Source organism: Ambystoma mexicanum, chromosome 9, assembly GCF_040938575.1.
Source record: "Ambystoma mexicanum isolate Mex_15411 chromosome 9, UKY_AmexF1_1, whole genome shotgun sequence".
NCBI classification, from domain to species: Eukaryota; Metazoa; Chordata; class Amphibia; order Caudata; family Ambystomatidae; genus Ambystoma; species Ambystoma mexicanum.
Window position 1 is genome coordinate 178,390,783 of NC_090931.1, and position 13,050 is coordinate 178,403,832.

General features: G+C 47.8%; 1 protein-coding gene across 2 annotated transcripts in view; it reads left to right on the top strand.

Annotated features, from left to right (window-relative positions):
- The window catches only part of BCL9L (BCL9 like), a 298,755-nt gene that overhangs the window by 228,586 nt on the left and 57,119 nt on the right, over positions 1 to 13,050 (top strand). For both annotated transcript variants that reach the window (XM_069614403.1, XM_069614404.1), the window contains exons 3-5: positions 1,460 to 1,582; positions 8,188 to 8,392; positions 12,065 to 12,149. In XM_069614403.1, the coding sequence (XP_069470504.1) occupies positions 1,460 to 1,582; positions 8,188 to 8,392; positions 12,065 to 12,149 (413 nt within the window). The remainder of the gene's footprint in view (positions 1 to 1,459; positions 1,583 to 8,187; positions 8,393 to 12,064; positions 12,150 to 13,050) is intronic.

The window sequence follows — 13,050 nt, forward strand, 5'->3', positions numbered from 1 at the left end:
GGCCTCGGCACGACTCAGAAAGGCGCCATGACCTTTAGGGATAAGGTGCTCTCCTGAAACCAAGTTAAAAAGAGTAGGACTAAGTCCCACTGCTGATCCCTGCGCTGTGGCCACAGGAAGGCTCTGATCCGTCTCTGCACGCGGCGGAACTGGGGCAGTGATTGGCCGCGTGCTATTCGAGGATTCATTGGTCTTCAACACATGCATTCAGTAAATCCGGTAGGATGTCTATTGTCTGCGCATGTGCACACGTAAGGTCTGTAATGGCGCCGGGGTCACGCCTCCACCTCTGACAGGCAGTTGAGTGGATTGCACATGGCTTCGTCACACAGAGAAGACGGTCACATCCCTGATGTAATATACTCCCACAAGTCGTATGCCATGCGTCTATTTCAGCCAACACCTCTTACGAAACAGCAGCCGTGTGATCCTTAACAAAATGTACCGCAGAGATTAAAATACCTGGGAGGTATTTGACTCCGGTTTACAGTTGGGTTTCATCTTAAAATTGACTATTTCATGGGCGTTCCCAAAAATAAGCATGTTTAATTGTTTTCAATATGCAAACTTCTGCAACATGCATAAGTTAGAAGTCACTGTGTGTACTTTTTAGAATTCACAATGTGTCAGTCAGGTGTTGATCACATGCATAACACCGGCCCTAGAGGGGTATCCCCCCCCCTTACTTCGTCACATACACTTACTTTGTCATACATTCACTTCACCAGACATTTACTTTGTCATGCCTTTACTTTGTCATGCCTTTACTTTGTCATGCCTTTACTTTGTCATGCCTTTACTTTGTCATGCCTTTACTTCGTCATGCCTTTACTTTGTCATGCCTTTACTTTGTCATGCCTTTACTTTGTCATGCCTTTACTTTGTCATGCCTTTACTTTGTCATGCCTTTACTTTGTCATGCCTTTACTTTGTCATGCCTTTACTTTGTCATGCCTTTACTTTGTCATGCCTTTACTTTGTCTGCATCTTCGCACTGTGAAGATGGCAATGGGAGCGGTGAGGGATTCCCTAAGGTTAGGTTTGGGGCCAATGGGGTGGCACAGGGGAACATTATGGAGTAGAAAAGAAGGGGGGCCAAGGGAATCTCCCTCTGGAATGACAAATAAGTGCTGGTGAAGTTAATGCTGCCAAAGTAAAAACATATACTCCTACAGGTGGGCGGGCCCTGCATTCCCTATAAACAGCAAAATACTAATAAAGAATTGGGAGCAAAACTACTTCCAACAAAAAAGAGGAAACCACATGCACACAAAAGCCTACCCCTTGCTTTCACCCACACAGAGCCAATTGGATGCCCTCATTTCTACTTCATTGCCCCTAGGAGTTCATGCGGCGTAACATATATGGTTTCTTTGCCCCGGCTGCTGTCTTCAGATCAGGCAGTAATATTAGCAGAGCTCCTTTCCGGTGGCACTGACCATTTCGTTTTTTGTGGCAGGTGAGGTGGCACCCCGGAGCAAGCGGCGGTGCGTACTGGAGCGGAAGCAGCCCTACAGCGGCGATGAGTGGTGCTCGGGGCCTGACAGTGAGGAGGATGAGAAGCCTCTGGTCACCGGACACAGTGAGTATCGATCGGCAGTGCAAACAAATGACTGGCGGACAGGATTGCAGTTGGTGAACAGGGGTTCTGCCTGGGAAGAGAACGCACCCAGCCGGAATCCCCAAACCTATATGTCACCAGCAGGAAAGAAGGGATACTGAACCTGATGGCTACTTTTCTGGGTTTCCATATTCTAAACCCACTTAAAATCCACCCAGGACAGTGGTGGGCAACCTACGTCCTTCTAGATGTTTTGGCCTACAACTCCCCTCATCTGTAGCCAGCATAGCCAATGGCGAGGGTTTATGGAAGTCGTAGGCTTCAACAAGGTCAGGGCTACAGGGTGCCCACGACTGACCTATAAAGAGGGGACACTCGTCCTGATCTGAGAACCCCATAGAAGTGATACTCGGACACAATCTGGGACCATTGGATAAGGGAAACTAAACTCGAGCTGGTATGCCTTGAGAAGCGGGTCCTCTCGCCCAATTAGGGACCACCACCACTTTGATCCCGAAACCCGTGTAGAAGGGAAACGCAGCACAATCTTGAACACAGAGCATTATCTCGGAGTCACAGGAAATATTGACACCAGATTACATCTGGTTTTGTCTTGGCCCGATGCCCGTCTCCATCTATGCACCAGTTGTATAGAGGGACGTCAACCGGAACCAGAACTATATCAGTAAGAGGAACACCGAACCCTATCTGGCAAGAGAGGAAATGGATCCAATAATTGTTCTATGGGTCCACTGGTTCGAGGGCCAGCCAACCTAATGTGCTCATTGGCCAAGGGACGCCCAACCTATTCAAGGGCCCCCTGGAAAGAGAGACACCTTCAAACTGATTCACATCAGTTTCTCCAGTATTATTGACAAGGGGCTATACGCAGCAAGCTTGGGGGATTCCTGGCTGATATTAGGTGGTTTTGCGTTGACCCCTGGAATGCAGTGCAGACCCATGCCCATGTACAGTCCTTGGGTGAAGTGGGGGTGGTGAGGGGTGGCTGTGCCAAATATGCAGGGCTCCTTTCTATCTTGACTTGAAGAAGCCATGTGCTGATCAATGCAAGAGAGAGCAGTGGGATGAACCATTAGAGGGTGGATGGATACATTAAACATGGAAGCACAAATAGGGCACTAAGGGGTGGGTTAGATGACAGGTGCTGGAATACACCTTGAAAGGACGTATTGGAGAATAATCCTTTACATTTATTGACTTATGTATTTGTTAGTATTTTTAAAGCGCGCAGCAGCCCGTAGGCATCGTGGCGCTGTTACAGGGAAACTTACTGGTTGCAGAGGAGGAGGAAGGCATGGTGGTTACAAAGCAGTCAGTGGAAGCATTGCAGGCTCGGAGGAAACATTGCTTGGTGGAAACCTAGCGTCCCGTGGTTACAAGCTTACTAGCAGGTTCGATGTTAGCATTTAGGCTTGATGGTTACGTAGTTTAGTGGTTACATCAGAGCCCTTGTTTGCATAACTTATTGGTTACATTGTAGTCATCGGTTCCATTGCATGCTTAGTTGTAGCCTAAAAAAGCATCTTGATAGTTAGGGGTGCTGGTTGGGGGCGGGGGGGGAGGGGAGGGTTAGTTGAATAGTTAGTTTAAAGGACAGTAAAGGGAATAAACTGTTAACAGGTACATTTGAAATAAACAATTGAAGGGAAAAAGGGTTGCTGTTAACTATTCAAGTGCAAATAGAGGAATTAACATAATGGGGACCAATCCAAAGGGATGGATGGATGGAGGCATACACCACTAAAGTACACATTGCGGAATTATGTTCTATTACATGGTGAGTTTTGTATAGCACGCTTATCACCCCCAGGGTGCAGAATCGGAAACGAGCCATCGCCAGTATGGAAGAAAATGGTCAATTCTTGATGAATACCCAGGTCTTGAGCTTCCTTTCGGGGCACAGTGAGCGTGGCAGTGTATGCCACCTGGGGGAATCCCAGCAAGCAGAGGATCACCCCTCCGCCCCCGTGCCCGTGGCCATGCCTATCTGAACACATGCACAGTCTGAAGGCAACTGGATGAAGATCTCGGGTGGCGTTGAGGGTGGTGGAGATGTGGCCACTTGGCACTATTCCTTTGCTGCCGGGAGCTGCAGACATGGCCTTAAACCTCGCCTTCTTCCAAAGCCACAGCCAGTGTCGAGGCTGCCCCGGAAGTGCCATGTTTAGATTTTAAATCTTTAAAATGAGTCTTGGGGGTTTTCAGTAGCCTCGGAAGCGGGGGTCGATATTTAGCCCCTAGAAAGGAAAGGGACGATGGATTCAAACATTGCAACATGCGATGGAATAGGCCATTGCAAATGGAGGGTGGCATCAACCATTACAGTACACATGGGAGAATACATGAATAAAGCATTCAGGGATGAATGGGGACCATACCATTAAAGTACAAGTGGGGGAGTTAACCTTTAAGGAGCCAGAAGGAGAACAACACAGCACAATGCTAGGCACTTTATTGCATGTCAAGCATTGCCATGGTGCATACGTGGAAGCCATAACATGTTGATTGTTCGAGAATCATGCAGAGTTGATTGTGTCCTGTTCGACATGCAAACTCTCTCTCACTCACGCAAAAGTCGGAAAATAAGTGTCCAGAATGTTGGTGCTCTATGCAAGGGGTACTGCAGAGGAAAGTTCAACAAATTGTGGAAAGAAAAATAGTCGAATGAATAGGTGAAGGACTCAGATGAACTAGGGATAAACTATTAAAAGAATATTATTTATTTATTTGTTTTTATGTATGAAGCGCACAAACAACCCAGGGGCATCGAGGAGCTGTTACAATCCAGTTAAAAATGCTCCATTAGCCGTTACTTGCAGAAAACAGTTGGCAGTCCAATCAGATATGAAAGGCAGTAAGGGAGGGAGGAGTCTAGTCCAACAGCCAGGTTTTGAGTGCTCGTCAGAAAGCCCAGTATGAGGGTTCAGTTCTCAGGGTAGGAGGCAGGGAGTTCCACTGATTGGCTGTGATGAATGGGAAAGTTGTGCCACCGGCTTTAGAGCGTCTGCCTTTTGGTTGGAGGAGGCGTTGCGCGTAAGGGGGTCCTGGTGGGCTCTGGAGATTCTTTGGGAGAGGTATCGAGTGCCATGTTGGAGAGCCACTTATGGGTCACGAAGAGGATTTTGAAAATGATGCGTTGTTGGAATGGGAGCCAGTCTACTGCTCCCCTGACCGCAGCGAGGTGTTCCCTCTCGGGGATGGTAAGGGCTGCTCGGAGAGCGTTGTTTTGTATAACTTGTAGCTTCTGTAGATTTTTAGCAGAGGTGCCAGCGAAGAGGACGTTGTAATAGTGGAGCCTAGAGCCAACACCTGCTTGTGCGACTGTTAGGCAGCTATCTGTAGATGAGAAGGGTCTAGATGCTTTTATTAATTTGGTCGCTTAAGATGCAGAGGCGGCGATTGCATGAACTTGGTGGGACCATGAGAGGGTGGCGTCCAGGTAGACGGCTAATGTCTTCACTGAGGGCGAGACAGGGACCCGGATGTTATCGATATGGAACGCTGAGTATTGGTGGTTGACATTTTTCAGTACTACGGGGATGGGGGAAGTGGGGGGGATACGAGCAGGAGCTCTGTTTTATTCCCATTCAGGCAAAGGTGTTTTGCTGCCATCCAGGCCGGAGTGGTGGAGTATGCAGCATTGAGGGTGTTGTAGTCCTCTTTGTAGTTGCTAGTGAGCGGGAGGAGGGTTTGTGTGTTGTCGGTATAGTTGGTGTAAGCTATTCTTATGGAGTCCAGAATGGCAAAGATGGATCTAGTGAAACCTGAGGGTACCACACATGTGATAGGAGTAGGCAGGACACTGGCGTTCTCAGCAAATGCCATCATGACTCTGTCTTCTAGGAAAGAGGCAATCCAGATAGTAGCTTCTGAGGCGAAGTCTGATGTCTTAAGGTGCTGACAGAGGAATTTGTGATTGGCCAAGTTGAACGCGGCTGACCGATCCAGAATGAGGAGGAGGGCGGGTTTGTCTTTATCCCTAATCTCATCCATCTGATGTTTAAGATCCAGCAGTGCCGGTTATGTACCATGGCCTGGGCGGAAGCCGGACTGGCGCATTTCCGGGATGTGGTTAGTTTCTAGAAAGTGCTGCACCTGTAGATGGACGGCCCTGTCTAAACTGTTATTTAGGGCTGCAGGGTGCAAGGAGTTTTTTTTTTTTTTTTTACAGTAATGGATGCACCCAGGCTTCCTTGACACTGTAGAAAAGGGATGCATTTGTGAATGAGGTGATGAAATGGTGCCAGGACTTCAGAGCAGTCCTTGATAATGGTGACTTTCTTTGGTTAGCTTACGTGCGCAAGAGAAGGTGGTAGAGGCAGAGTAGATGGCTTGGTGGGAATAAACCCCCCAGAGACAGACAGATGGGGAATAAATCACTATAAGATAGCTTTGGGAATAAGCCATTGGCGGCATAATACATTGATGGGAGGGTAACCGGATGAACAATTTGAGGAAGGTGTGGAGAAATTATAAAAGGTGGGGAGATAAGAGAGAGCACTCTTGAAAGGTGGGGGGCTAAAATATTGAAGGGAGGCACCTAAGAAATGGGAATAACCTGTTTCTTTGAGATTTGGAAATTAAACAGAAAATAATGAAGGCTGGGACTACTCGGAATGTCAGGGCCAGTGTTTTGTAATACAAAACACACCTAAAAACACAGCTTTAAATCGCAGAACCCGGCCACAGTGAAAGAACAAAGATGGCAACGAAGAGGTGATTCTGTGCAATGGGATCTTTGGGCAAGGCAACGTGGCACTGTGTAAACCAATCAGATGAGCTAGTATTTCTGTGCTAGGGAGACGCAAGATTTGGGGTCTCCGAGGAGTCGATGGGGGAGCTAGAATCTATGTGCAAGCCGTTAGGGAGAGCTAAGTCGTCTTGGGGTACTAAGCGGGGGCATTATGATGCCTTCACAAGCCAATCGAAAGCGCGTGCATTCTCTGCGCGTGCCAATCGGCAGAGTTTGAATCTTTGTGCAATCCAATGTGGCAGACCTGGATCTCAGAAGGAGTCAATCCCGAGAAGTGGATCTGCGTGCAGGTCAACAGGCAGAGCTGTGATCACCGCGTGGAACCAGAGGAGGAGTTTGGATTTCTTTGCAAGCCCCTATGCAAGGCAAGAAAGAGTTGGCATCTCTATGCGAGCTGATGCGGGGGCTTCAGTTTCTGAGCAAGCTGGGCTCTCCCAGAGAGGTGACTGGTAGGGCCCAGTTTTCTGAGCAAGCCTGTAAGGAGAGCTTGTATCCTTGTACAGGCCACTAAGTCAGGGTCACATTCCAGGTGGGTAGCCTATGAGTAAAACGCTGGCCTCTGACACGCGGACAGCCTGCCCTTCACAATTTCGAATCCCGCGACAGGGCCAATTTAGCCTTTCATCCCTCCAAAGTTGATAAATGAAGTACCATTAGTAGTAATCGGATAATGCTAACTCCTGTTATTGGAGCTCTTAGAAGCTTTAGGACATTAAGTGATATATTAAGAACACAATTTACTATTTTTATTTTGTGTCTGCTAAAGGAGAGGGCTACTTTGTCTTTGAAAGCCAACACGGTGAGCTGGGATCTCTGTATCTGCCAATGGGGGAACATAGGGTGTCTTTGCATATCATTCGGGAGTCCTGGGATGTTCAGGTGAGCTAATGGGAGAGGGGGAATCTCCTTAGGAGGAACTAGGGAGAGTGGATCGATGTCTGTGTGTGAGGACAGTGGGCTAGAAGATTGATCGATGTCTGGCATTGAGGAAAGCTGGATCTCTGTTGGAGCCAAATTCATTCCTGGGTTCTCTATGCCATCCAATAGGGGAGGTGGGAATCTCTTTTGGAGTCAGCAGCGAGGAGTGTTGACATCTCTGTGTCATGTGATAGGGTACGTTTTGATCTCTGTGCAATAGAGAATGATGGGACCTCCTGAAAGAACCAGTAGGGAGGGATGCCATCTCTATACAGGCCAACAGGGAAGGCTGGGATCTCGTACAGGCAAGTAGATTAATCTAAGCGCGGTGGGTGAATACATTGAAGGGTTTGGAATAGCTTCAAAACTAACAGGGAGAGTTGGGGTTTCTGTTCAAACCAAGACTTTAATGATCTTTCTAAGTGAGGCCACTGACGTCTCTCTGCAGGCCTATAAGGCAGAAAGGGATCTGTGCCCACGCCATCAAGAGCGGCGGATGTCCGTGCAAGCGTAGGGTCGCAGAATGTCGGTGAACGCAGAGAGGTGGAGAAGAAGTGTGCATGTAGAACTATAGGGCAGCATGAATATCTGCTCTGGCTTCAATGACCAGCGTTCCCACCTTTTGAAATGCATTTTAAGGGGATTTATCTGCAATGGTTGTCTGGTCACAATCCTAAAATGTCCCTGTGAAGGTTTTCCCATTGTTCCCACAGTGCGCAGTAGAGAGGGGGCTGGCACCAGACTGAATTATCACGCATGAAGAAGGCATGTGGGGTGTAAGAGGAATGGTAGAGCAATGGCAAAGAAGCATGCACGCATGCAGTATTACATGCATGTCATTATTGGCTCCATCTGGCTTTCTATGCATCTCCAGCAGACGTTGTAGTGAGCGATGGTCCTGCCTGACTTGTTCCTCCTCATCTCTCCTATTCAGACTGTAATGTAGGGGACCCTGTCATGGCCGCTGCCTCCCAGCTTGGCCCCATCTCCAACCCGCTGCCGACCTTGAATGAGACGAGTTCTTCCAGCACACCTCATGGTGTCCCCGTCGGACCACGCCCCGATGCCAGAAGTGCTTCCAGGCCAGGAAAGCAGCCTTCCCAGTTCGTATACGTCTTCACAACGCACCTGGCCAACATGTGAGTGTCTGATTCCCCCCTTCCACACTGCCGAGTATGTGAGTGTCTTATTCCCCCTCCCAACCTGCCAGTAACATGTGAGTGTTTTATTCCCCCTCCCAACCTGCCAGTAACATGTGAGTGTCTTATTCCCCCTCCCAACCTGCCAGTAACATGTGAGTGTCTTATTCCCCCTCCCAACCTGCCAGTAACATGTGAGTGTCTTATTCCCCCTCCCAACCTGCCACTAACATGTGAGTGTCTGATTGTCAGTCTTCCGCCCTGCTAATAACATGTTAGTATCTGATGTTCCCCCTCCCACTCTGCTGGTAACATGTGAGTGCCTGTTCTCCTATTAACGCACAAGACTCTCTTTCTCTTTGAAAGAATGTTTTATCCCCTTTGCGCTATGTGCCAAAAAGTGAGTCTGTTTTGCCCCCTCTCCATTCAGAGAGTGTATTTGATTTTTCCCTGCTAACCTGCCCCCCAAAACACAAGTGCTCGATTCCCTCACCACCCTGCCAAATGTCTCACATACCCCTATCGCCCCATCCTCGCCAACCTTGCGCAGGTCCAGTCTCCCATCCCCCTCTCAGATATCCCAATGCCTACTCTACTCCTCACCCGTCACCAAGTCCAGGTCCACGTGCAACATCCGGGGCACAGCTACAAAACACCGAAGCAAACAGCTTCCTTTTTTCTTTTGGAAGAGGATCAGCCCCATTTTCTAAAGCTGGACACACTTCCTTTTTTCATTGGCTGGGGCACAGACCCTTTTTTCTAAAGCTGGTCAAAATGCCCTTTTTTCTTTGGTTGGGGTATGGGTTCTTTTTCGGATCCTTTCTCTAAAGCTGGCCAACATTCCGTTTCTTTGGTTGGTCCTTGTTTGATGTGGTGTTGAGGCATTGGTTAGCGTGTGACAGCTGGGCCCTGGCACCTCCTTTATTGCTTGAAGGAAGTGTTCTCAGTGATTGACTGACAGGTGTATAGTTCCTCGTTCTTTAGCTAGTCCTGGTTCCTCATCATTTACTAAGCTCGGGTTCCTCGTCTTTCTTTGGTACCTGATTACTCATATTTTAATTAGTGTTGTCTCCATTTTTGACAGGGGATATGTTCCGCACTCTCTTGGTGGGACATAGTTCCTTGATGTATAATAAAAGCATAGCTCCTTCCACTTTGTTTTGGGGTACCTGCCCGTGTTCTTTGGTTAAGAGATGGTTCCTTGTTTTTTGAGCTCCGGCAGAATTCCTCTTTCTTTGGCAAGGGTCACAGTTTGTTCCTTAGGCGTTGGCAGGATTTCTTTGATCCTCCGTGGCTTGCCCACAGATCCTGGTTCTTGCTGTGGCGCATATTCCCTTGATATGTTTTGGGGCATTGTTTGTTTTTCTTGTAATTGGGTTCAGTACTCTGTTGGCTGACACAGTTTCTTGTTCTTAGGTGAGGTATGTGTCCTTGTTGTTCACCTGAGGTTTGAGGCATTGTCCTTTGACTGAAGCATGGCTCCATGTCCTTTGCCTGATGCATTGTGCCTTGTTCTGTGCCTGTGGATGGGCCTTTGTTCCTTGTTCTTTGGCTTGCGCACAGTTCCTTGTTCTTTGGTTTGTGCACAGTTCCTTGTTCTTTGGTTTGTGCACAGTTCCTTGTTCTTTTACAAAGGCATGATGTAATGCCTTGATTTGTAGCTGGGGTACTGTGCCTTGTTCTATGCCTAGGGCACAGTTTCTTGCTCTTTGGCTTGGGCACATGTTCTTCTGTTGTTTGGCTTGGGCACATGTTCTGTTGTTGTTTGGCTTGGGCACATGTTCTGTTGTTGTTTGGCTTGGGCACATGTTTTGTTGTTCTTTGCCTAGGGCACAGTTCTTTGTTCTTTGCCTAGGGCACAGGTCATTGTTCTTTGGCTTGTGCACATGTTCTTTTGTTCTTTGACATAGGCATGATGTGATGCCTTGCTTTGTGGCTGGGGTGCTGTGCCTTGTTGTTTGCCCAGGGCACAGTTCCTTCTTCTTTGGCTTGGGCACATGTTCTTTTGTTCTTTGGCATAGGCATGATATGATGACTTGCTCTGTGGCGGGGGTGCTGTGCCTTCTTCCTTGTCCAGGGCATAGTTCCTTGATCTGTGGTTAAGGCACTGTTCCTTATTTTTGCTGGGGAAGTTTCACTTCCTCCGGTAGAATCTCCAGCTGTTGTCCTTTGGAATTCAACAGATCTTTGTTCCTTGGAGGGGGTCACAATTCCTGGCTCTTTGGTTGGGACACTGTGCCTTAAACTTTGGATGGTCGCATTTTCTTGTTCTGTTGTCGGGGCATAGTTCCTTGTACTTTGTTGAGGCCTGTTCTTTTCTGTTATTTCACTAAGACACAGTTCCTTGTCCTTTGGCCAAGGGAAAGTACCTTGCCCATTGGCTTTGGCTGGTTCCTTCTTCTTTGGTTGGTATATGGTTCCCCATTTTTTAATTGAGGCACTGGTTTCTTGGTCTTTCGTTGGGGTAATCTTTCTTCTTTCTTTGGTTAGAAAGCCACTCCTTGTTTTATTTGCTGGACACCTACTCTATGTCTTGGTTTATACCACGAGTAAATATTCTTTGGTATGGGCACAGTTGTTTGTTCTTTGGTTGGAGCATGGTTCGTTTTTGATTGATTGGAGCATAGCTCTTCATCACTGATGCACTGGCTTAAGACACTGTCCCCATTTCCTTGGGTAGACCGCAGGTCCCCTTTACATGGTTAAAGTATGTTTTCTCGTTCTTTGGGTTGTGCATCCTAATTCTTTATTGTGGCATGGTTCCTCCTTCTTTGTCTTATGCATGATGCCTTCTTTCTTAGGTTTGGCATGGTTCTTTGTTCAATATTTAATGTTTAGCTTGCGCACAGATCCATGTCTGGTTGGGTCACAGTTCCTTGTTCTTTGGCAAAAGCACTGTTCTTTGATCTCTGCCTTGGCACAGTTCCTTTTTCTTTAGGTTCGGCTCATGTCCTTGTTCTTTGCTTTGGATCCTGGGTTCTTAGTATTAGCTGGGCACACTACACTTTAACTATGACTTTTTTGTTCTCGGGGTGTGGCTCGTTTCCCTGTTCTTTGCTTGGGCCCCTGATCCTCATTATTTGGTTCGAGCACAGTTCCTAGTTCTGCGACTGTTCACTTCTATTTAGGTGTGGCACAGTTCCTTGGTCTATCTTGGTCTCTGGCTCTTGAGTATTTGGCTGGGGCATGGGACCTTGGCCTTTGCGCTAAGGCACAGTTCCTAGTTCTTTGTTGGAGTACAGGTTGTTCATTTGTCATTTGGGGCACATTTCTTTGTTTTTGGTTAGGTCACAGTTCCCTGATGTTAGATATGGGTATGTTTCTTTGAGTTGGGCAAAGTGTCCTTGTTCTTTATTTGGGCCACATGGTATAGTTCTTTGGCTATTGGAGGCGTCATTGCTCAGGTCACGTTCTGTGCTATAACATGCAGCCGTGGTTGGTGCGCAGTCCCGCACTCTGTGATTAGGGCATATTTCCTTGGTTTTTGATAGGGATGTGGTTCCTCATTCTTTGGTTGTGGCACAGTTCCTCATTTGTCTGTTTGAGGTATGCTTTCTTATACTTTGGTTGGGCTTGGCTCACCTTTTCTGGTTGAGCTGCCGTTCCCTGTTCGTTGGCTGGGTCACAGTTCTTTACTCTGGTACTCACTCTGGTTCTACCCTTGATCAACAGTGCAGCGGAGGCGGTGCTACACGGTACAGCGGACTCCATCCTTGTCTACCATCAGCAGAATGTCCCTCGAGCGAAGCTAGACCAGGTATGTACTTCTGGGGGATCTGCAACCCTGTGTACCCGTGTTCCTCCAGCCGAGGGTGAGAGTCTCCTGCCAACCCACTCACTTGGTTTTCGTGAAAGATTTGGCGAATGTGTGCTTGGGCCCATGCCTTTCTGAGATATCACATTCTGAAGAAAGTATGGCATTTGTAGATCTGCTTTAGCCAATCTAAAAGGAAAATGCACCTCCGGCCTCTCTGTCCTGGCCATATTCTCCTCTAATGCTAAACATCTGTCTTTACAGTTTGCGCAGAGGTAATATTTGCTGTGCTGAGACCGCCAGATGTATACGCATGTGCATGTATGCGTATGAACACATGTGGCAAACACATGATCATGCTTCTATGTAGATCCACTAGCACAGTGGTAGCCACTCACCTCACCATGACATGCCTTTACCCATCCGCATAACCATTCACATGAATTGATCTAATCACGCTCAATCACATAAACACAAGTGTAGACCATGTCACGGGATTGCCTGGGACCAAGGTGGACAGCCAACACCACACGCTTAAGTTTAGCACCTTTATTTGGGGATTTTCTCTCATGAAGGGGCCAACACAAAATCACAAAAATAGGATTTCCCAAATAAAATGCTCAAGGTGGGTCTTCTCCTTGCCGTGGTCTAGACACTTCCTCCTGACACCCCCACAATGTTCTCTTTAGTTTCATCCAGGCTCTCATGCCTTCCTAACGTCTGGATTGGCTGACCGAGCCCTTACAGTCCCCATAGGGGTTTCTTCACTCCTTGCCAGGGGTTGAAAGCTTTAGGATTTCCCAAACTCTTCTTCTGTTGTTATTCTGGTTGCGGCCTTTCCCGGGAACTGCACCCCAAAACTCACTCGGACGCATAGTCTTGCCACCAGAAAAGTCACTGGGAG